This window comes from Salvelinus fontinalis, chromosome 23 (genome assembly GCF_029448725.1).
Source record: "Salvelinus fontinalis isolate EN_2023a chromosome 23, ASM2944872v1, whole genome shotgun sequence".
NCBI classification, from domain to species: Eukaryota; Metazoa; Chordata; class Actinopteri; order Salmoniformes; family Salmonidae; genus Salvelinus; species Salvelinus fontinalis.
Window position 1 is genome coordinate 6,987,204 of NC_074687.1, and position 26,030 is coordinate 7,013,233.

Genomic DNA, 26,030 nt, shown 5'->3' on the forward strand with positions numbered 1-26,030 from the left:
CTCAAGAAGATTCATTTCTGAGTGCGTTGGTTGGAACGTCATCGCTGTCCATTTGTGTGTTCATTGTTAGCAGCAGCAAGCAGGCAGGTTGGCGTGTGCCTTCACGAAAAGGCACTTAACGAAACATTACCACAATCACAAAATTTGGAAACAGACGACGGCATTTCTTGTTATTTTCTCGCAAAAATTGTGTTTTATATTCGTTTGATAATGTCGGTGGGCATCGAGTCGGGATTCTCAAGTGAGGAGGTTCTGAACGTTCGCTTCCCACTCCACCGGGCGTGCAGGGATGGAGATATCGGTGCGTTGTGCTCGCTTCTTCAGTGTACCTCAAACCCGGCGGACCTAGCAGTGGAGGACTCTTTCTACGGCTGGACACCAATACATTGGGCTGCTCATTTCGGAAAGGTACAATATATATATATATTTTTTTACAATGAAATTATAGAGAAAAGAGGCAAGGCCTCCAGCCACTTTCAGTATACAGGCTGACACTGAATGATACATATTCACGTAGCTAGCTAACGCTAGGTAACGTACCATAATTTGGATTAATTGTTGCCAGGAAATGGTTAGAAACATGTACTTTGTAGGCTGCTCTTTCTCTATAGGCTAGTGTGATGTGAAATTTGACATTGGGACTGTTGAAAATGAACAGACTTGTGCCTCCAGCTCAGAAGAATGTAATGGCCTGACTGACTAGACTCTCATCAAGCAATCATTGAATATCTTTCAGCCGTCGACCGCAAATATTTGTTATATCTGTGGCGGGCTCGATTGTTTATTGGTTGCGGTGGGAACCAATAACCTGCAACGCGCCAAAAAGGCCGTTTATAAACACGTGGGGATCCTTCCCATGCGGAAGTGTTTACATACACATTGTAAACAAGTCAACTGAAGGACGAGGTGTGCATGGTTTTAAATCAGCCTCATCACTGACTAAATACTAATGCATTTTGAGAGAGCAGAGTAAAGTACAACAACAATAGCGACACTGTATAAATTGTAGTATCTATGTCAAACAAACAGAGAACAGCACCCCCTGTCCATGTCCCTGCTTGGTTAGTGATGTGTGCCTATCTCAGCCCCAGGCATAGGTTCTAAAATCCAATCAGCCATTGACTCTGTCGCCTCCTCTGTGCTCCTGAGTGAACATGATTCACTCTGAGTTACTGTATCCGGATGGGAAGGATGGATGTTTAGATGAAACAGCAGGGTTTTAAAAATAGCACAGGCATGGTCTGCCTCACTTAATGACTGACCACAAGGCATTTTGTGTTTGTGAGAAGCAGTTGTCTTGTGTTGATCATAAAAGAGGAACTCACACCAACACTATATACACACTATATTGAGCATGGCCAACTTCCAGGTTACACCGCTGTGTTAAATGTCCTGCTACATCAGACACTGCTACAGCACTGCTGGAGGAAAACACATTTGTTCAAGCCAATCTGAGGGTCTGCCTTGAGTTTGTATTTGCATGGGGCAGGGATGCGTAATCGTCGGCCTGTGGGCCCCCTTTTGGAATGCCCTCGGATCCAATAGTGTGTGTGTGTAGATCTATCTATCAAAAGTTTGAACACCTACTCAAGGGTTTTTCTTAGTTAAAAAAAATATTTTCTACTTTGTAGAATAATAGTGAAGACATCAAAACTATGAAATAATGCATATGGAATCTTGTGGTAACCAACAGTGTTAAACAATTCTAAATATATTTGAGATTCTTCAAAGTAGCCACCCTTTGCCTTGACAGCTTTGCACATTCTTGGCATTCTCTCAACCAGCTTCACCTGGAATGATTTTCCAACAGTCTTGAAGGAGTTTAAATCCCACACATGCTGAGCACTTGTTGGCTGCTTTTCCTTCACTCTGCTGTCCAACTCATCCCAAACCATCTCAATTGGGTTGAGTTCGGGTGATTGTGGAGGCCAGGTCATCTGATGCAGCACTCATCACTCTCCTTCTTGGTCAAATAGCCTTTACACAGCCTGGAGGTGTGTTGGGTCATTGTCCTGTTGAAAAACAAATTATAGTCCCACTAAGCGCAAAGCAGATGGGATGGCGTATCGCTGCAGAATGCTGTGGTAGCCATGCTGGTATAGCAGACCAAAGGACAGATTTTCACCAGTCTAATGTCCATTGCTCTTGTTTCTTGGCCAAAGCAAGTCTCTTCTTCTTATTGGTGTCCTTTAGTAGTGGTTTCTTTTCAGCAATTAGACCACGAAGGCCCGATTTCACGCAGTCACCCCCGAACAGTTGTTAATGAAGAATCTAACATATATAAAAGATATTTTGATTTAACACTTTTTTTGGTTACTACATGATTCCATATGCGTTATTTCATAGTTGTGATGTCTTCACTATTATTCTACAATGTAGAAAATATAAAAAAATATAGAAAAACCCTTGAATGGGTATGTGTGTCCAAACTTTGGACTGGTACTGTATATGTGTATCTGTGTGTTTAGAAACTCAGTAGGGTCTAAACTTACTGTTGAAAGTTAGAATAGTAGAATAAACAAGGTGCAATTTCAAAATGTGGTTGTGCATCAGTACTTTCTCTTATGTCAGTCACTGACAGTACCTCAATAAGCCCATGTCAGCTCAAATTTTTTAGTCTAGCCAGTTAACTTACCAACTAGCTTACCAACCTAAACTTTGCCTTTGCTCAGTGGTTGATTTTTATCCGCTGCGTAGTCCTAGGGGAAAAACAAAACGTGCACCCAGGGGGGGTCCCAGGACTGAATTTGGGAAACCTCATCTAGGCTAGTTAGAATTGATGCGTTATTATATTACTCTGGTGGTGCTTAACTGGGTGTGATTGTACCGTCTGTAAAAATAACCCTAGGGTGTGATTTGATTACAGGAAGTAGTCATACTGTAGGCCTTTGTCTTTAGATTTATTGTTACACTATAATGTTTTGCTTGAAGGACTGTGGATTACCTCATCAAGGCAGGACAGACACAGCAGAGTATTTTCAATCCACTGTATTGGTATTTAGTAATAAAATTAATTTCTCTCTCTCAGTTGGAGTGTGTGATGCGTCTGGTGCAGGTGGGCTGTGGGGTCAACTCGGTGACCACGAGGTTTGCTCAGACGCCCACTCACATCGCTGCATTTGGGGGCCACCCAGAGTGCCTGCTGTGGCTGCTGCAAGCTGGTGCTGACATCAACAGACAGGTACAGTGCACATGGATGGACACACACACACACTTACCAAAACGCACACGTCTATGTGCACGCACACACAGCAGGGTTTTCGTTAACAGGTAATAGCCGGCTTTTGTCCAATCTTTATTTAATAGAAAAGCCGATTAAATAAAATGCTTGCGGCCAATTGTCTGGGAGAAGAAATCCCATTGTAAAATGTTTTTTAGCCTATTCATTGATTTTAGTTGATTTCAGTTGATGGAAATGCATTTGACTGGTCATGCTAATTGGTATATGTCAATTAGCATACTTTAGTGGAATTAAATTGGTGTGTGTACACAGTATATTCGTTATGTATCTTATTTATCACACATGTACAGCATACAGATGCAGAGCCTTTGGAAAATCTGTCAGACAGCGCAAGAAAAAACCCAATGCATATCGGTCCATTAAATTAAAATGTTGCTGGTCAAATGTCCTGCACCACGTTTTCCTAACGGAAACCCTGACGCATGTCCGTACCTAGAGGAAAGGGGGGCAGACCTAGTGAAAATGACAGGTGTGAGAGAGTGAGGCTGAGCTCAGACTGATCCTATCAGAGGGATCATCCTGGCTTTGTGCCACTCGACCTGACCCTTGACCCCTCTGGACTAGTGCCTGTTACACATAAGTAAATTCAATGTGACAGTTGAGAGGAAAAATACCAAGGCACTTGCAAGAGATTCTGTTTTGTGGCTATCGTCGTTATTGAGTCCTTAATACCTGTTCAACGCTGTGTTTGAAGAGCCCCAGACAGCCTGCTTCTGCCCTCATGTTGTTGGATTAAAGACTGAAAAGCCTGTCTGAGCCCCAGGCTACTAGTTGGTGTGCATGTGTGCACGTACGCTTATCTACATGTGAAAAGCCAATAGGGTTTGCATTTAGACTTGACGTCATCGTGTGAGAATGTGTGTGTTCTTCTGTCATGCTCTTTCGTTTCTGCTCCTGTCTTGTGTACACACACTTCACTGACCATCTCTGACGCTTCACTGCACCGCTCAGAGAAATCAGATTAGTAGGTCACGATTACATAACTTTTAGCTGCATCTCCTCTTGGCTTGCTGTAACACATCACTGTTACAGCCTACATTTTAAAATGTTCCTGATCCAACACATTTGAAAATTAGCCATCCAGTTTCCCCTGCATTAAACACATCACCCTCTTTTAAAGGCCTAATGCGGTCAAAAAGGTGATATTCCTGTGTTTTATTTCCACACTCCTCACCGGACAGTCCTAGCAAAATTTCTTGCTTGAAAATTGCTCTATGCTAAGAAGCTATTTTTGTTTCTGTGACCATTATATAATATATATATATATATATATATATATATAATTTAATTTTTATTTTAATAATTCACAGTAAGCTCCTTTTACATTTTTCCCCAGAAATGATTTGATATTGAGATAAAAACAGCTGCATTGGCCCTTTAACCCCTCCCTCCCTTGTGTGGTTTTAATAGAGTCATCCTACATTCTCTGGGTGTGGACAAATATGGCTCTGGATGAAGGAGGGATTTTGTTTTGAAAAATTCTGTGTCTGCCTCCTCCTTCAGCACCTCTCTCACTTTCTCTCTCCTGAAGGAGGGATCTATTTTGAAAAATGCTCTTACTACCTTGCCACCGCCCTCCCTCTCTACCACCTTCCTCCCTCCCCCTCTCTTTCTCTCAGCCTGTGGCCCGCTGTGTAGCTGGGGTGAAGAGTTCAGGCTCTGCCCCTGGAGCACTCTACCCTGGTTTGGGAGAGGGGAGTGAGGCTAATTAACCGGCTGCATATTATTGCCGCACTAGAAACCAATGTGAGCAACTCATTCAGTTTGTGTAAATACGGTGTAACATGTTTATTTCTGTCTGTGTATCTCCTGTCTCTCTCTCAGGACTATGTTGGTGAGACTCCTATCCATAAGGCTGCCCGTGCAGGCAGTCTGGACTGTGTCAACGCTCTCCTGATTCAGGGGGCGAAAGCTGAGTAAGTCGAGCTACTGCACCCCCTGTGTGCTCGGTCTTCCACTCACTGTAACATCCAACATCTCCCATATCTACAACGTTTACAGGAGGACTCCATCAAAACTCAAGCAACCTGTACTTTCTTGTACGGTTGACACTGTGCTCCATGTTCAAACTGTGGAAATGGGTCTGTATTTTTTTTATATGGGTCTTGGGTTCTCTAGACTGATAAGGAAGTAGAATTACAACACGGGCACAACCAGTGGAATAACCTGTGCAGTTACCCTGTAACAAGCTAGTAACTGCATGCAGAGATATACCATGTTTAACTTTTTATATTTTATGTTCAAAACTTTAACAATGGTAAGCGCTATAGCTGCCTGTACTTACACTTTGTTACAAGGTCATTTCATGAGTTATGTCCTTAGTCAGTAGTTACTCAGGAATTGCGGCTATGAAAAGTTGTGTTGCTGAGATGTCCACCTCAGTGTAAGTCCTGTTACTGTAGGAACCAGACAAGGACAGCAGAACCATTCATTCATTAATTTCATTGGAGGGATACACATTTCCAGATAAATGAAGAAACAATAAAAGATTCCTGTTAACTTCAACCTGAATTCTATCATGTTGCTCCACTCTCCTTGGCTGTGCCTCTGTTTGGGCCATCTGAATTCACAACACTACCTACACCAAGGGATTCTAACTATTACTGGTGGTGCAAGCTTTTGTTCCAGACCTGTAGTCACACCTGACTCAACTAATCATGGTATTCTGTTTGTTGCATGATTAGGTGCACTGAGTGTGTGCACTCAGGGTTGAAACAAAAGCATGCATACCCAGTCCCTTTCCACGACCTAGTCAGGTGTTTGAGACCCTATTCTTAAACTGGTCTGAGAGAACCTCGCTCTTCAGGACTAGTCACTATCTGAACATGGAGCTGTGTCTTTACAGGGAAAACAAGTTTTGATGGAGTTCTCCTGCAAATGTGACCCGTGAGCTTTACCATATTGAAAATGTTATTTGGATGTTTAAACTGTATATTATGATTTGTATAATTGAGAGCATTGTCTTCTTTGTTCACATGTTGATTTGGTAAGTGTATTTCTATAGTTGTAGCGGCTGACCAAATGCACATTTCCTCGTTGAATGAACGCAGAGAGGGGAAAGGGTAAATCCTCGTAAATCTGAACAAAACATCCTTTTTACTTGCTTGGAGGTGACACTGAAAACCCATCATCCCTTAATGAGTTTCTGCCCTCACTCCTCGTCTTATTTTCTTTGACCCAAACGATGTGAAAGGATTGGAACGGTTAAAAATTAGGCAATGTGGCAGAAACACCACATAACGAACTTGTCACCTATCCAGTCCTTTCTCACCATTGGAAATAAATGAAGACATAGTTGCGAGGAAGTTGTTACTATTATCTGGAGGTAGCCAGCCATAGTCTCCCATCACTACAAAAGGGCTTGTCATGATGCATGCAGATAGAGAGAGATGGACAGAGAGCAAAGAGAGACATACTGAATTAGTATGAATTGTCTTAAATGCCCTCTGTTCTTGCCTTTTTCAAAATGTCAGTAGATAAGTTCAAATTTTAAATAAATAGGAGAAATTCCCAACCTTGTAATGGAGAAGAAAATGATATGCTGTGCATTGGCTGCCATGATCTGAACCAAAGATGGAAGCTGTTGCCATTTTATAAAAGCTTGTTTGGTGATTTGGCAAACACTCAGATGGTAGTGGAACTACACCAGCCAGTCAGCTCCGGTGCCCAAGGTTCCAGGTAGCTGGTGAGTGGTTTAACTGATGTGAACTACACACATGCACACCTCACCCTAGACACGTGTTTTTGTGGTTCAGCAGTATTTTAGGTTTGTTTAACTCTAGAAGGAACCACAAAAGAAAGAGTTATTGTTGACACCAACAGTTGTTAATCCCTCACGCCCTCAGTATGTTTTCCAGAGACTCTGACTTCTAAATGGACACTTTCAGAAACATAAAACCAGCCAGTCCTGTTTGTTGTCTTTTGGTTGAGTGCTATTTGATATACCTGAGGAATTGCAGTATGACGTAAAGCTTACATACTCACTCAACTTGCAAGACTTAAAAGGTCTGTTTGACGTGATTAGAAAGGATACAGGAGAGGCTCTGCTCGCCATACTGTGGATGTGCTCCTTAACGTTCTCAGTGCCAGCTACTTTATCTCCTTACAAGTAAATGGGTTGATTATGTAGTCTGAAACAAAAAGTGCCTCACCAAACGTCAACAGAGATTAATCTCATAGGGAGGGTAGACTATACCTGCAGTGTCCCACAGATGACGGATGTAAAATGGACAGTCTGAGGGAGATTTTTTTTTTTGTCCTTTTAAAACGGATGGATTTTTAATATAGGCCTGCATTTGTTCTGCTGTCAATTATTCTGTAGGTTAGATGCTGCCTGAGGCAAACTGAATTGATTGATGTTATTTATACTAGTCACACACAGATAGTGAAAAGTTAGTACATGTATTTAGTAAAGGCCACTACCATGCCCTGCAAATATGGCGCTTCCAACAGTTTTAGGATGTTCCTCATTGTATGACCAAGTACCATCGTGTTTAGGTAGACGGAGATACTAGAATCCTACTTAATGAGTAGTTTTAAAATCTTGACAAGAACACATCTGTTTGCATGGACAAGACGCATTGTTGACAGCAGCCAGCAGAGATGGTCTGTTTGACAGGGATCTAATTATTTCACAGCAGATTTTGAATGAGTTGCTAAATGATTAAAAATATATTTTTAATTGATTTATGTTTTTCTGTCTCGAGGACAAATTGCACACAAACATTCATAGTTTAATTCTGTCAAGGGAATTTGAGTAAGAAATAGTTGTTTTTAAATCCTCTTCCGTCTCATCTGTGGGACAACCGGTATACATTTTCAGCTGTCCGTCATTCATACCCCGAACACACACCAGAAACTACCAGTGAGTTTATATGCCATGTGTTTATTTTAACACTGCCTGGGTTTACGATATATTCTGTTACTAGAACCTTTCTGATTAGGAAGAAACTAAACTACATGTATTGCCAGGGAGAAACAGAAAGCAGCAGGACAGTGCAGCGCTTGAGGTCTACATCCCTGAACTAGTGAAATGTAACGTCTCTTATTACAGGGGGTCATAAGCTACTCTACTCCTTATTTAAGCTGACATGCAGTGAGTTATGCCATACTGCATTGAGGTGAAGTGTACTTTAGTTTCTGGCAGGCATTCTGACAACTCTTATAATTCTCATCAAGTAGAGAGTTGCGACCTAACCAAACGTATCACTTAAATGAGCCTATAGTTTTGCTTGTCTTTGTGAACGACACACAAACCCGAATGCCAACAATGTAGCCAATATTGTTATAGTAATAGTTAACCCAGGTAGAAAACTAAAATAAAACTTGGTATTTCATTTAAAATCACTGGTGTTGGGGGGGGGGGGGGACATCTACATTATGTTCATTCTTCTGATGAAATGTGCATTTGGTCGCCAGCTACTGAACTATTTTGAAAGTTGTTTATGACTGTTTTTCCCTAAAGGTCCTAGAAATGCTACTGTACAGCTGTTTTGAGTTACTGTTTGATGTCACCATGTTTTCTTTGACAGCTGTAGCTCATGTTCTGTTTCTGATGGCCCAGCATTCTATAGTAACAGAGAAAGCAAACTAGACAGGAGGCTCATGGCATTAGATTCTTTTTTTGTTCACAATACATTCTCAAATTCAAAAATATTGCCCCGTCTAGAAAATGACCTTAGAAATTATAGGTGAAAATAAAATGAATCACAACCTTAAATATATATTAATGTTAGCCTCGTGTCTCGTTAGTACCAAGCAGTAGTTTTGTCCCCTGCATGCTTCCATTGACCTATGGTGCTTCAAAGGGCCCAAGGGTTTAACCAATAGCAAACTGGTTGTAAAATGTAGGCTAATCCACATGAAACCAGCTTTTATTTTGGCTTTTGAAAGACAAACTATAGAGGTTGTAAAAATACTAATCTCCGCAGGGTTTGGATGGAGCCATTTTCTCCTGTGCTCTGTGGTTACTTCCACATCTGCTCAGTTCCCAGAGATGGAGCTGATAAAACTGAAATGGAAACCATTGATTTATATGTATGGCTCAGGCTATAGCCTTAGTTTTCCTCCTGTGTTAAAGATAGCTATAGTTTGAGTAAATCTAGCGTATCGATGCTATTAAGAGCAAAAAATATAATTTTGGCCATGTATGTGGACACCCCTTCAAATGAGTGGTTTCGGCTATTTCAGCCAAACCCGTTGCTGACAGGTGTATAAAATTGAGTACACCGCCATGCACTCTCCATAGACAGACATTGGCAGTAGAATGGCTCGTATGGAGGAGCTCAGTGACTTTCAACATGGCACCATCATAGGCTGCCACCTTTTCAACAAGTCAGTTTGTCAAATTTATGCCCTGCTAGAGCTGCCCCGGTCAACTGTAAGTGCTGTTATTGTGAAGTGGAAATATCTAGGAGCAAGTGGTAGGCCACACAAGCTCACAGGACTGCCGAGTGCTGAAGCGTATGTAAAAATCATCTGTGCTCGGTTGCAGCAACACTACGAGTTCCAAACTGCCTCTATAAGCAATGTCAGCACAATAACGGTTTCCACGGCCGCACACAAGCCTAAGATCGCCATGCGCAATGCCAAGCGTCTGCTGGAGTGGTGTAAAGCTCGCCACCATTACTCTGGAGCAGGGGAAACGTGTTCTCTGGAGTGATGAATCACGCTTCACCATCTGACAGTCCAACGGATTAATCTGGGTTTGGTGGATGCCAGGAGAACACTACCTGCCTGAATGCATAGTGCCAACTGTAAAGTTTGGAGGAGGAATAATGATCTGGGGCTGTTTTTCATGGTTAGTTGTGTTGAAGGGAAATCTTACTTTTTTTGTACATTTTTGTTGTACTTTTACCCCGTTTCTCCCCAATTTTGTGATAGCCAATTGGTGGTTAGTCTTGTCCCATTGCTGCAACTCCCTACGGACTCTGGAGAGGCGAAGGTCGAGGGCCATGCGTCCTCCGAAACACAACCCTGCCAAGCCGCGCTGCTTCTTGACACACTGTTAGTTTAACCCGGAAGCCAGCCACACCAATGTGCCGGAGGACACACTTGCAGCTTGCAGGTGCCCGGCCCGCCACAAGGACTCACTAGATCGTGATGGGACAAGGATATCCCAGCTGGCCAAACCCTCCCCTAATGATGCTGGGCCAATTGTGCGCGCGCTCATGGCTCTCCCAGTCACATTCAGCTGTGACAAAGCCTGGGATCGAACCCGTGGCTGTAGTGATGCGTCAAGCACTGCGTCAAGCACTGCACCTCTGCGCCACTCAGGAAGCCTGTGAAGGGAAATCTTCATTGTAGACGATTCTGTGCTTACAACTTTGAGGCAACCGTTTTGGAAAGGCCATTTCTTGTTTCAGCATGACAATGCCTCCGTGCACGAAGCGAAAGTCCATACAGAAATGGTTTGTCGATCGGTGTGGAAGAACTTGACTGGCCTGCACAGAGCCCTGACCTCAACCCCATCGAACACATTTGGAATGAATTTGAAAGCCGATTGCAAGCCAGGTCTAATTGCCCAACATCTGTGCATGACCTCACTAATGCTCTTGTGGCTGAATGGAAGCAAGACCTGCAGCAATGTTCCAACATCTAGTGGAAAGCCTTCCCAGAAGAGTGGAGGCTGTTATAGCAGCAAAGGGGGGTGAGCACTTGTCCACATACTTTTGGCCATGTCGAGTATGCAAGCGCTCTCGCTTATGTTGTGAATCATCAGAGAATACTGAACACTTCATTTGAACTTGATCAGATGGATGGCAATGTCCACCTGCTGTAGATGAGACAGGGCGTCGATGCGCTAGTCTAATAGTAATGTTTACCCTTTTTAGTGCTATTGACCCATTGAAGCATGCAGACTAAATAAAATGTGCGTATTAGTTTGAAATGGAACATTACTAAAGCCCTTTAAAAAATTAAATTTACTATAAATGGCAATGCTAAATAAATGCATTTAGCTTTAAATAACTTCTACAAACAACATTAGGCCGTTATTGGGCCTACCGTTCACCCGCCAGCTCTAATTCTACTGTAAACGTAGCTCTCAGTTGCACGCAGACATTCCCACACAGACTGGTGCCAGGTTTACACAACTGCTTCCTTTGAATTTTGGAAGTTATGTCTACACCAGCCAGATTAATGTTTGTTTGGGGGGAGCTTTTTAATTTAAATTAACTAATTAATTAGCTGACAAAGGAAATAGTTTATTTTTGTAAGATTAAGCCGCATGTAAACAGATTTATTTTGACAGGCGGCAAATATAATTGAACATCCTAATTGAATCATATGCATAAATATAGCATTTTCTTAATGTTGCTAACTATACATTTATCATGATATTGAATAGTACATTACATTTTGAACTTTCAAATGCACCCAACCATTTCCATCCCTTTTCCTTTCACTGTGACGCATTCAGTCGTTGAGCCAAATACATCTCCGTCTTTAAAAGTATATCAAAAGAATTAGAACTAATATGTGTGAACTAATACTATAACTTCCTTTTTGTTCTTAATCAAATAGGGATTTGATCTGATATTCCTTGGTCAAACTTGTCCCCATTTGGGGATATAGCTACATTGCTGCTGCTGCTGCTACACAAATTGTTAATAGATATTTATTGTACCATACTACTCTCTGCATCTCATGAACAGAGCTCTCTCTCTCACTTCTGAAGAGGACATTTGACAAATCACAGAAGAGAAGAGAACCTTGACCAATCACAGAAGTTGCTGCTGTTGCGCTGTGCTTTTTCTGCTTTGCCACTTTGCTCCAGTACTCTTTCCCCTTCCTGCTTCTCGCCTTTCAAGAGGAACCCCTCCTGATCTTTGCTGTGACTTTCACCTGACCTTAGATTGACCTTCTCCTTGGACATTTTGAGCGAAGATGGTGAATAAATGAAGATGTCCAACTCAGGCAGTTTACCATTTAATTTTCTTCTCACATTTTTGGTCTACTTAATGGGTGGTTTTCCCATAGACACCAATGTGATTGCAGTCTACGAACCAGAAAAAATGAGGGAGATTTCTCGCTTCCATCTGATTTGAGCTCTTGTCTGCTCCCCCCCTCCTTCCAGTCTGACTTACCATTTAACTGACCAATACCGCTGCATTGGGCTACACTATTTACTTCAGCGGCCAAGCCTATTCAGCTTCTCAAACCACAACATGAAGAGCAGCTAAAATGACTTTTCTTTAAGATAGACCCAAATATGCAGAGCATGGACATTTTCTGAAGCCATGGAATGTGTCCTTGTTTGTGGGTTTGTTCCTGAACCATCTCAACTAGCCTGAAACATGATTATCATAATGAAGAGTTATAACCATCTAGCATAGTGTTTTCTGCATTTCAAGACTCAAGTTCAACATAGCAAGACTATGACCTAATTTTTTGGGGGGGTTCGATAGTGGCAGTGTATTAAAACCGTAGCCCGTTATTCTGGACACGTGCTTTTCTTGTGCCCTGATCATCTTGAATCATCCGGCGCAAACATCTCAGCCTGCAGACTTGGTTGTGTTCTATCGTTTTTGATTCAGGTCTTTTATTTCCCCGTTAACACACTACTGCCCTTTTTCCAGATGACATTGGATAATTTACCTAATCTCTTGGTATCATCGATCTGAGATCTTCATCAATACATGCAGAAAAGCAGCAAGTGGCGGCAGCATTCTGTTCAGGGAATTTCAGGACAAACATTCTAGTTTATTAAAATGTATAAATATATGCTTAATATAAATTTATATTAGTTTGTTTCACTCAAATAGTCATCCATTAAAATTGACAAACGTTCAGTCAACCTCGAATACCTAATAACATGCATAGATCGTTTTGATGCTTAACACGTCAATATTTTATTTCACTTTTGCGTTCTCCTTTTTGGATTTCTTGTCATGAGCCTCAAGCACATTCAGGATTTTACAATGAGCTCCTCTAGGGGGAAAGCTCAGCATAGGTAGTTGATAAATCACTTCGGGTAGGGTAGTGGATAGAGAATAGTCCAGAGTAGCACAGGCTCTAGGGTCAAACAGTGCCTGAACTATTTAACTGTATAATGCTAACAATTCTGTCATAATGGTTCTGAATAACTGTCATATTATACCTTTTATAGGGCCTATACTATTTCTGCTGCGTAGAAGAGAAACTGTTCTGTTTTTGAATGTCACCTTCAGTATTAACCCTATGATACCATAAGATCTGTTTTGATTATCTGATCTTCTGTCACCTTTTCCCTTATGAAAGTGGCATTAAGAAAGAAATACTCCAGAAAAATTTTATGATCTCTTCTTCTTTTGTACTGTTAACAAATAAGACTCAGAAACCTCCACGTCTCAATGTTTTGCAGCCATTGAATTCGAAATGACTTGATTTTTTCAAGTAATCCTAGAAAAGGGGGAGAATAGACACTGCAGAGTCTGCCCCGTTCCCTGGGATAGCCGTACTGTTGTGGCATTGAGTGTTCTCACTATCGCTTCCTATCTACACACTGGCAAACTGTTGAGGTATTTCTTGCGGTGATTGGTTTTAATGCTAGGAAATTTATGAATATTTTTAAAAAGTAAATTTCTTTAGACATGTTTAGACCTGCATGCTTTGCTTAATATTACCTGTTCCTGTATTTATTTGTTTCTGTTTGTAAACTAACCGTAGGACCCATTTGAGTAGTGAGCTTTAATCAGTCACAGGTCAGCATGATTTTAGGATCTCTCTTGAAGGTGTTAGGCTAGCAACAGAAGACAGTGGCTGTGTGCTCAGAACTCAAAAGCAAAGCATACCAGGCATTTAAAAAGAGAAATTAACGCTTCCTTACTGTTCAGATTCGGACATGATCATTTCAAATCCAACAGGCTGATTCTTCAAGGTACTGTATCATTCTTCAGCATTTCACACACAGATGACGGGTCTCACTGACAGGACATTATGATTGTTTATTATTGTAGATATCATTATGGGGTGTGTTGAGGTTAAAATAAGGATGGCCTTAATTTCCCCCTCTCTCCCTGACCTGAACCATAGATTCTTCAAACTTTTCAGCAAAGCAAAACATTAAGTGGATTGATTACTTTGTCACTAGAGCACTGGTTTCCAACCTGCGGTCTGCAGAGGTGTACAGCAGGTTTTCTGCAATTAAATAAATATCTTCCATATTTTAACAGTTGGGGGTATTAGTGGTATTCTAAGCAATTTTACATTACTTTTCACAATGCAAATTAATAATTACATTGATTGCTAAAATTCACTAAATGTTATGTTGAAAAAATTATGCGACTCTACGAATGTTGGTCCTCAAGCTTTTGATGGTGATTTGGTTGTCCCTGTAATGGAAAATGTTGGGAACCGCTGCACTAGAGGAACCAAATGGGAGCAGAGGTGCTGGGATGTGGTGAGAGGTTTGGAGATGGAATGTAGAGGGCTAGAAGTCAGGGGGGGGAAGAGGGGAAATGCAAGGCCTCCCTTATCTAAAGGATTTTCCCTGAGCAAGACAGCAATTAGCCTGTTGTTGTCCATGCCAACTCTGACATGTCATTCGATAGGCTCCCCTGCTGAGGTATGTGATGCGTTACACCAGGGACAGAAAAATAATCATAGCTGAAAGCAACAAAAAGAAAACTGCAGGATTAAAAACCCACTTAACTAAGTGTTTTTATTGGACATTCCGTCTTAATTCAAGGCACCTTTACCATATTCAGGGACGTGAGATCTGATTCAAATGCACAAAATACATTGTCCTCTTGACTTACTAGCCATAGTTTATTAATGGATTACTGTAGATGTTTGAGTCAAAATGTAAAAAAAAATCTTGCCATGTAGTATTTAATCAGTACATGAAAAAGAACATAGGCTAACTGCATCCAAACATGCCTTTTATTGTGCAGGAACAATGTTTTTGGGACCTGTCTCCAGATATAATTCACAGGAGACTGGGATATTTCCTATTGCTTATTGACCTATTTAAAGACCAGACAACACATGCAGAAAGAGTAACTAAAATAGAGCCTCTACAGTGGGGCGCGGATCCTGTGAAGGGAAATACAACATTGTTATCAAGCTTTAACAGCACTCTGAGCACAGTGTTGCCAAAATAGAGGGGTTACTATGGAGACGCTTGGAGATTTTGATAGAGTTGGAGAGGGACAAGAAGAAGAGAGAAACTACTCCATCTCCATAATTAAGAATTGAAACGACAGAACTCCAGCTGAGGATCTGAAGTTGAGGGTTTAGATTAGATAACGCTTCGATTGGATAGATTAACTGTCCATTACTGGGTTTGAGTCAAAGGCCATTATTGACATGCCAATTGATGATACATCTAATAATGCTGAGATTCTAATGTCGTCTACCAACTCATTCAAGTGCAATAATTAATTGAAACATTAAAGTAAAATGGTCAGTGAAATATATTTCCCCTCTGTCTCAGTAGTTGTATTTCAGTAGCTGGAGGTCATGTATGTAGCTGATATTCAGTTTGATGGTTCATTAATGAAGTTGTGACAATTTACTTAAAAGGGTGTTCACAATGCCTCCATTGGCTTTTGTGAATGGACATTTATCACCAACACTTCAATTAGTCTCACTGAGGGTTTTTCAGACTGGATGCCAGTCTGTTTATGCTATAACCAACTCCTTTTTCGTTGTCATGGCATCATAATGATAATCAATCAAATATATTTATAAAGCCATTTTTACTTCAACGGATGTTACAACGTGCTATACAGAAACCCTGCCTAAAACCCCAAACGGCAAGCAATGCATTTGTAGATGCACGGTGGCTAGGAAAACTCCCTAGAACGGCAGGAATCTAGGAATAAACTTAGAGGAACCAGGCTATGATGGGTGGCCAGTCCTCTTCTGGCTGTGCCGGGTGGAGAGAAGAGAACATGGCCAAGATGTTCAAACGTTCATAGATGACCAGCAGGGTCAAATAATAATAATCACAGTGGTTGTAGAGTGTGCAACAGGTCAGCACCTCAGGAGTAGATGCCAGTTGGCTGAGTAGTTAGAGGATAAACAGTGACATCCTTGCAATGGGGACCACTTTGTGTACAAAGGAGCATCACAGAATGTTTCCCAGAAATGTTGGTAGTTGGCTTCTTTTTCTGACTACTTTCATGTGTTTCAGTCACATTTATTCTACATATTATGCAGAATGTAATGTAATCGAATTTGAGGGGAAAAAACTATGTAAACGTGTGGTTTATCTGAAAATGTTTTAATATACTTCATATACAGGTCAAAATAAAGGAAACGGCAACATAAAGTGTCTTAATAAGGTGTTGGGCACCACGAGCCAGAACAGATTCAATGCACCTTGGAATAGATTCTACAAGCGTCTGGAACTCTATTGGAGGGATGTGACACCATTCTTCGACGAGAAATTCCATCATTTGGTGTTTTGTTGGTGGTGGAAAACGCTGTCTCAGGCGTCGCTCCAGAATCTGTTCAATTGGGTTGACTGAGACAGCCATGGCATATGGTTTTCATGCTCATCAAACCATTGTGACCACTCATGCCCTGTGGATGGGGACATTGTCATCCTATGGGGGCCTGCCCAGCTTTTTTATACATGACCCTAAACATGATGGGATGTTAATTACTTATTTAACTCGGGAACCACACATGCTTAGTATACAATATACGTTGTAACCTCATTTACTCTAGTGTTTCCTTTATTTTCAGACCGTTCCCTGTTATATTCAATGAAGATTGGTGGGGGCTACAGTTTGTTCATAACATGTTGAGTGCTCCATTATTTTCTTCACCCAATAACTGACAAAGGATCTGTGTGGGTGATGAAAGCTTGGCCATTATGGTAGTACAGGTAAAAGAATGGGTAAAGCGTTACGTATCACATTACATGTCACTCATTAATGTAACGTCGTAAGGTAGTCTGAGGAGCAACCTGTCACTTTGGATATGTTTCCACAGGCAGCCATATTGTAATCTCTCTTTTCACTAATTGGTCTTTTGACCAACAGATCTGAAAAATATCCAATGTGAAAAGATCTGATCTGACTGGTCAAAATACCAATTAGTGGGAAAAATATCAGTATTGGGCTACCTGTCTAACTGCAGCTTTTGGGTGTATGCTATCCCATCGGTTACTCCAGGATCTGATTACACATTAGGGGCAAATTATGGCTCCCGAGTGGCGCAGCAGTCTAAGGCACTGCATCTGTGCTAGAAGCGTCACTACAGTTCCTGGTTTGATTCCAGGCTGTATCACATCCAGCCGTGATTGGGAGTCCCATACTGCGGCACACTATTGGTCCAGCGTCGTCCGGATTTGGCCAGCGTAGGCCGTCATTGAAAATAAGAATTTGTTCTTAACTGACTTGTCTAGTTAAATAAAGGTTACAAATTATTGTAATTAAATGTTATTTCCATGATTTCTTCTTACAGCCCATGTGCTCTAAAAAAAATACTATTGTTGTAAACAAGAACACGTTTGCAGTTTGACTCTTCGTTATTTTTCTATATAAAACAAACTTAAAAGGATCTTTAGTCTGTCATTTATCCATAATACATCAGTCAAATTCAAGGAGGTGGAGTTACTACCTTAAAAAAAAAAAAAAAAAAAATCCCTATATTTTAATGACACGTCTGGTCTTTGTTAGTTACAGCAGGGGGTGGGTCCAGGCCTGGGATTGGATCAGAAGGTTAGGGGTTAGGCTGTAGACTGTTCCTCCTTAACAAAGTGGGACAGAATGGGAGATTATTGGTGGGATTATTTCTAAACTCTGACCTTTCAGTGACTGACTATTTCCTTCCTAATAAGATAATTCTTTCATCAGCGCCTCATTATTTGGGTCATAGTTCAGATATAAATAGACTGAAAGATGGGTCTCTAACTGTATGTGTACACATTGCATATAACCTACATAGTATCATTTAGTTTGGTTGATCATAAACGATATCCTGTTTCTCCCTTCAACATATTCACTTGCAGAGGTGGGTTGAAATGTTACCTGATTACCTATACAAAAATGGGTTATTTCTCAGAGAAGCCAGAACAGAATACTTGGCGTCTTGTTCTTTGTGCACATTGTGTTCCCCACACTGGTTGTCTCAGATTCTCTGGCACCCTGAATGATTGTTACTCCTCTTAGTGAGACCCGTCAATCTACATGCTCACAACAACATTCTATATAAACACAGCTGTTGCTTGAAGGTAGAATCTCTTGGAAGCGTTAATTTTTGTTTTTTCAAACTTGGTCAGAAGGGGGGGAATATGTATGCAAGTTATTCATGTGATTATTTTTTTTTTTCAACAGAGAAATGTGATCTCAAGCACGTTGTTTGTATTTTTGTTTGACTGCACATTAAGATAGTAATAGGGAGTGTAAGAGAAACAAAGCAGTGAGTTTATGAATGAGTGAACCGTATCTAAACTGAAGTGTGTGTATATAACTTCCTGGATGTCACTGGGTTGCTGCACCTTTCACTTTATGTATATTTACAATTGATATTTCTACAGTACATCCATAAGATGACGACCACGTACAGCAACACAAAACACTAGGGTAGTTTCTCAGTTTTCATTTGTTCTTAGTGCATCATTGGAATCTATGAGAGGCACACACTGCCCACAGAAGGTCAAGTGTTCCCGTTTTCTCATTTCCAAATAGAAGTTCATTCCTTGACACACAGGCCTGCTTCAACCCTCTTCCCCTCACAAAGACCTGGTTGTTCGCCTTGCACAATCATTTTGCCGCGGAATCCAATGGTGTTTAGCCTCAGAAACAACAAGTGTAGAACTGTTCTCCCGCCAGCCAGCAGAAATTTTGTGCAATTGGCATCCAGACAGTCAAGCTTATGGCCTCCGTTTGCTTAGAGTATTTTTCTAGACACTTCCAGGAAATGAATTGAACCGGTTCCATGGCAGCGCAGACCTCTATCCTTACAAGGGAATGTTTTTCGTCTGCTACAACGCATGCCAGGACAGGAACAGTGATCTGGCAATTCTTTACTTGTTTATGACCTACTTAGAAGCGGGTCTTTTTGGTCTGGCCCTATTTGATAGCTTTATATTTGGCTTAGTACCCAGGTTAGAGTAGTACTATATTTTAGACTAATTTGCTTTGACACTCACTTATCCCTTTCACCTTTTTTACAAAATAATTTAAAAATCCAAACAGAGCCGCCCAAACACTGATGCAAGAGTGACGCTAATACGCTGAAGTGTTACCCACCCAGTGACATCCTTGCCTTATGGATAGCATATCTAGAAGCATTATGGAAATCATGCTCACTGCATTGCTGTTTGCTCATTCATAAAGTCCTACTGTATGTTTATTACAGGTTTATAGCGGCAACAGAAAATGACTAAACAGACTGTTATGCACACGCCTGAATCTGAGACCAAATCACCCATTGGTATTGTTGTTGTCTGTTGCGATACCAACGTGGAGGGTATGGTGTTTTCTCAACCTTATTGGGCCCTTCTGATTGGATGCCAGCCGCTTTGACACCATGACATGTCTGTTTTCATTTAAAAAAAATGATCTTAAACAGTGAGTGGCACTGAGCTCCAACTCATCGAGTCTCTTTTTCACTTTCCTATCCTGGAAGAAAGACATCTTTGGTCATTCTTGTTCCTTGAAGATTACTCTGCCATTCTGTTTGTTTCTTCTTTTGCTTTTCCTTTCCATGTCTTTTCCCTCTTTTTTTCTTTTCTTTGTCTCATCAAAACATGGACATCATGGATGAACTGAAAAAGGCCGCTTCCCCTGATATGTGCCTAACCGATGAGGAGTTGGAGGACCTCTGAATGCCTGTCCTGTGGCCTGCACTTTGACCATATTTAGAAAGAGAACTTTGATCCTGTGTTGCCAGTCTCTTCTACTCACTTTGTCAAGATTGTCATTATTCAGCTTTTTTAGACCTAAAGTTTCAAAGGCACTTTTCTTAAATTCTCTCATTCATATATACATACATGCACATACATTTTCCACAAGGTAAACTTGACCATGATTTTGAACCTGCTCAACATCTCTGTACCTGAACGTCAAGAATTGACACCACCTTGCATAACTTTTAATGTGAAGGAAATGTCTTCCTTTGGAAATCTGTGCCAATTTGGGATGTCACCAATCCAAAACCGAAAAATTCCTCTTTGTGATGGCTTTGAACTGAACTAGTCCATGATCTCCAAGGACGTACATTTCTTCTGCTCAATCTTTCAGACATTTGATACCAGGAATCAACCTAAGGAATATTTTGACATTTTGAACAAAACTATTTCTGGGATGTGGAAGTGATTTTGGTTTTGAGATTCACGCATTATTCAAATGTGTGTATAACAGTTGTTTATCATGTTCTCTTGCAGTGGACATATTTACGTGCCATTTAAAAATGTATTTTATTTCCAAAACCTTAAATTATAATAAATAAAGGGCAAAAAATGATCTAATAGGATCAGTCGTCATCTCTCCCTCAGAGATGATGTTAGACTAGCAGAGGCAGTCAGGGACCTGTGTGTGTATGTGAGATTAAGTGTGTGTGTATGTGTGTGATCCCTGGCTATGGCAGGGTGTGGGTTTCTCTAACACTCTCTTCTCTTATTGCACAGTATGAGGAACGCTAGTGGGCTGTCCGCTGCTGACCTGGCCCATGCCCAGGGGTTTCGCGAGTGTGCCGAGATACTATCCAATGCCCAGAACCTGCAGCGGTACCAGAACCTGACCCAGCTTAATGGCTTTGGTCTGAATGGTGCCATCCAGAACGGAGGCCACTCCCACCCTCTCATTCAAGGGCGGAGCCTCCTTAACGGGGCACCAAATAGAAAGAGGTCGTTTGATAACATGGAAGATAATCAAATCAAGAAGGCCAGAACTGAAGGTTAGGTTTTTGCATTTGTTAGCATTTTTTAGACTTTATAAAAAATAACCTAATCAAACCTGGGAGGAGATTATAAATGTTTTTCATGGCTTTCCATAATTATACGTGATAAAGCATCAAGTGTCGAAACCTCATAAAATCCTGTTGTAAAACCAGGATTAACCTTTGAGTGCTGGCCTATTGAATCTGGTTGAATACATTATTGTTCCCTTAGTTGTGCAGCGTTACAATGAGCAGAATGAAGAAGGGGATGGGAGGGGACTTACCCGTGGCTGCTTGCCAGGCCTCTGATGTTGGCATGTGTAAATGCATGGCTTGTTTTATTGGACTTCTGCAAACTCTGGAGTAGAATTGTGAGCGGTTGCCAGGAAGTTGATTGACGCAGCAGGGTATCAGGTAATGGGGCAGTGGATGATTATTGCTGAATGAAGACTACAATTGGACTTTGGACTCACTGAGTAAGGTTGATTATTCTAGCATGCTAAATGGCAGTCTCCCCTTATGCCCAGGCAGCTGTGCATGATGGAATTGCCTCTTTGGGACGGTAGGGTATTCTGCCCTGTATGTCGTGTTCTCATCTAGTCCTGTTCTTGATGGTAGTTCAACACGCTCATCCACTGCTCTCACCAGGTCAGTGCCTGCCGCTGGGGATGCTGAACGGGAATGGGTTGGTCTGCGGTGTCGGAGAGGTACTGATGGAGAGCATGCACCAGGAGAGTATGGAGTCAGCAGCGCCGCCGGCAGTGAGCTCAGGTGGGCCAGGACCCTTTGCGTTTGGGATGAATGGGTCTGCGCCGGTGCCAGGCCTGGTGAGCCAGGGGGGAGTGGAGGTATCTACCCCAGCCGCTAAGGAGCAAGAGATCTTCACTGTGGCCTCCATGCAGATCCCCTGTCGCTGCACTAACTCCTACGCCTACCTGTAGAGGCCTTAGTGTGTTGAGTAAGAGTGTTGACCCTCCTAGTGGTTGTATCTTGGTAGAATGTCCACCAGGCCCTCTCTGGCCATGTTTTCCAACAGATGGCATTACTTTTTTTTGCATGGTATTGTTGGGTTTTTGGCATGGTATTGTTATACTCTTGCGGTTCTAAAAAAAGGGGTGTAAATAACTTGTATACATTGTACCTACATGTTATGAAAAACATTGCCTTGCTACCATAATCGCTAGAGAAACATTTGTTTTTTATGTTTCGTTTTACTGGTAGCTTTGAATGATTCACAAAATTCTTGTTAAAAAATCTCTAGTGTTTTTGGCAAAGCCCCTTTTAGGGTGAGTGAATTCTGTTTTGCACAATTATCCTTCCACCTCCCCTACATTGCACAATGTTAACTGTAATAACGTTGTCAAATGATAATTACAGTTATTTAATGTAGAAACACCCACACCGTGGGAACAATGTACTGAAACAAGCCTCAGTTTACGGAGAAGGTTAGACTTCAAGTCATTGAGGCTGCACTGACGTTTCCCTCTGCATCATGAATATGCAATGACAGAATTCTGCCCTTTTATGATGATGAGTTAGACAGTGATGTGTTTACTGAGTACTGTATTTAATGGTGCCATTGTGACGCCACTCCACCCAATAAGGGGCAAAACACAGAATTTGTCCATCTCATGTCAGAATGAAGAGGCCACTAGAGAATGTTCCTACCCTCAGTGTAATGAGATGAAGCATATTTGTTTTATTAGTTAAATTTTCCCCTCTGAGAAACATTTGTATTAACTCTTGTCCTGTAGCTATAAAGCTATTTAGTTTTTTTATACAAAAACTCTTATGCCAAAGCATATCTTTACATAAATATATAAAGTACATAAACCTTCGCTATGCAGCTTTTCTATATTATGTGAGCTTTTAGGTATTTCCAAGGTGCTATTTGAACTGACACTGTCCTGTTAGCTAGCAGACTGGAGACTTTGGTTCTGTTAGACACTCCTAGTGCCCCTTCTCTTTCTGATTTTCTAGGAGAGGACTTTGTACGCTTTTCTGTATAGCCTAGTACCTATTGTGTGGTGGTGAAAATGGTTTAGTTTGACTGTTTTTCTAAGTGTTGGCTTGTTTTGTTGTATTATAATGTACTATTGCTTTGCTAACTTCGCTAATGACAAAAGTTAAATATTGAAATATGATAAATGAGTGTGATTAGTAGTGCTACCATTTTCACGAAACAAGGGGAAGCAACTCTTTCCTAAGGCTGGAAATCGTTTGAGAAAAAAAAAGAAAAGGAACCTTCGTAAATATAATGTTCACAAACTTAAAATCCCTCCTCCCATCCATCTGCTTCATACATGAAGGACAATTGTTCTGTCAAGGAATCTGCCCTGCACTATTATTCAGTCTGTACAGAATCACAAATGTTAACGAGTAGATTGCATTTATTAGAGCTTCTGATGCTCAGTGCTGAGTAGTTTTGTATACTTTTAAACTCATTAAATGTTCATTCCTTTGAATAACATGATGGTGGCTTTGTTTTTTTTGTGTACATGAGAAAGATTCTCAACATTGGTCTGAACACAGAGGAGTAATCTATTTCATCTTTCAATTGAAGTGCCCTGAATGACTGGGAGGTTTGGCGCCCTCTAGTGATATTGAGATAGCTGGGCAGGCCCTCAGTTGTGCTGTCTTGTTTCTAACAGGCTGACTACGCGGCGTGAGCGTTGCAAAATAATTTCGGAAATCTATACTTTTCAATTATTGCACCTACACTGCTCGCCCGCGCCAACGAGCGTCTGCGTTGCCAAGGGCTAAAATAGAAGTCAGTTGTATTGTGACGCAGATTGCGCTGCAAGTCCTGCCTCTCCCATCTCATTTGGTTTATAGAAGCAGGTACCCACGTGCCATCTCCTAGTTGGTGGTAATGGGTCAAACCGGTAACCCAACTGCGCGCGTGTGCCATCGTGCATAAATGTATTTTGTCCACCCACACCAAACGCGATCACAACACGCAGGTTAAAATATCAACACAAACTGAACCAATTACATTAATTTGGGGACAGTTCATAAAGCATTAAACATTTATGGCAATTTAGCTAGCTAGCTTGCACTTGCTAGCTAATGTGTCCTATTTAGCTAGCTTGCTGTTGCTAGCTAATTTGTCCTGGGATATAAACATTGAGTTATTTTACCTGAAATGCACAAGGTCCTCCACTCCGACAATTAATCCACACAAACGGTCAACCGAATCGTTTCTAGTCATCTCTCCTAGGCTTTTTCTTCTCTTGACTTTATATTGCAATGCTCGTGCACGCGACACAGTCAGCCTGTTAGGATTATTCCCCATTACAGCAAGTGGTGGCAGCATGTTCAATTCTTGTTTCTAGGACTATATGAATATGTCTCATTGAAACCATCTTAAGCATGGTGTTTATGATGTTGTCATCTGTGTTGACATCTATAAGGGACTTTGATCGTCTCATCCTGCCTGAACCAATGGGAGTGGGGAAGGTGGAGAAACTTGGGAAGTGTGCCGAGGAGGAGCAGTGATTGGTGTGTCAATATAACCAGGAAGAGTACAGTGAATCAGGATGTGACCCAATGCAATCAAGTTCAAGGGTGAAAGATAACGACATTATGTAAAATTTTCTGGAACTCATTTGGCAACCTATCGATTTGAATTCCTGCATAGATTGAGTCACAGGTTTACAGTTTCTGAAATGTTCATCTCTAAGGGGAATAGTTGTGCAAAACAAAATCAATTCGTATATATTTGCTTATCTCTGAGTATGAAGTTGTGGCCCCGTACTGGCAAACACAGTATTTGAAATTATTTTGACCAGGTGTCTCATTTCCAATGGCAGGTGACCCTCTAGAAGCAGGTTTAGGGTGTGAGGGGACCCCCTTAAACAGGCACTGCCCCCCAACACACCTGAATGGGTGTGACTCTACCATCGCCCCTGCCGACATCGTCCCCCACCACGTCTACAGGGATGCAGCAGAGCACATGGTTGCCACTGGTAACGCGGGCAGCCAGGTGGAACACCAGACATCGGTGAAGGCAGAGCAGCAGTACAACCATCAGCAGTATAACCATGCCCTGTTCAGCACCATGCTCCTCTACCACGGCTCCTAAGGTGGAAGGATACCATTGTCAGGCCATCCCTCGGTTTGCCTGTCATTTATGCTTGATGTAAGCAAGCATTCATACGCCTTAAAACCATGAAGTCAGTTGAGTGGCTGCGTCTTTATATGGTCATTGTGTTGTTTATTTATGTAAAGGGAAGGGCCATCTCTCCTAAAGGGGAGTGTTTACTTTTTTAGTTTATGGGTATGAAATGTTCTGTAAAACAGTCACTTGTTTCGTGATACCTTTTTGTGATGTGAAAAGTTGATTTTGAGTGGCTAAAGAAAAAGCTACAGTTAAGGCATATACTGCATTCTCTTTATTTTCAACTTAATGTTTATACATCCGTTTGTTCAGATATCCTCGGGTCAAAACTAGCCTGAATGTAAATGAAAGTGTTATGTGAGATGTCTCAAATGAGATGGGTTTTTCTGAATAATGAAATGCCTCAACCTTTGAAACTCTTGTTTGTTTGAAGAATGTCTTTTAACTATGAGGCAGGTTTTGTTTTGTAATCCTCGTTCATCTGTATCCTGATAAATTAAATGACCTAAAAGCACATTGAGATGTGATTATTCTTCTAATTGTCAGATGTAACTGTATGCACTAATGGATGGGGAACAAGACATTGAAATACAGATAGGATATTGAACTACTATCCTGTATCCTTTATGGCTCGTATAAAGATTGAAAATCTGTTAATTCAATAAGTAAACTGAAATTGAACTTCCAAATTGGACACATGGGATTGGCATTTCAATGTACTTTTTGTACTGAGTGAAGTGACCCTGGGTGCTCTGGACCCTCTGTTGGATTGCATATGACATGACTCATTTGTTAAATCATGGGTTTGAGTTGTACTTACTGCAACAAGTCCCTGTGTTGCATAGTAAGTGT

At 41.3% G+C, this 26,030-nt stretch overlaps 1 protein-coding gene across 2 annotated transcripts; it reads left to right on the forward strand.

The window, feature by feature from the left end:
• ankrd10b (ankyrin repeat domain 10b) lies at positions 1-25,694 on the forward strand. 2 transcript variants are annotated; one of them, XM_055877757.1, is made up of 6 exons: positions 5-408; positions 3,029-3,181; positions 5,066-5,157; positions 20,808-21,076; positions 21,707-21,829; positions 24,871-25,694. In XM_055877757.1, exons 1-6 carry the CDS (start codon positions 211-213, stop codon positions 25,140-25,142), a joined length of 1,107 nt encoding a protein of 368 aa, XP_055733732.1. In that variant the 5' UTR covers positions 5-210; the 3' UTR covers positions 25,143-25,694. The 2 variants fall into 2 exon arrangements, with proteins under 2 accessions (XP_055733734.1, XP_055733732.1); XM_055877759.1 differs by lacking the exon at positions 21,707-21,829 and having other exon boundaries at positions 1-408.
• The last annotated feature ends 336 nt before the right edge of the window (positions 25,695-26,030 follow it).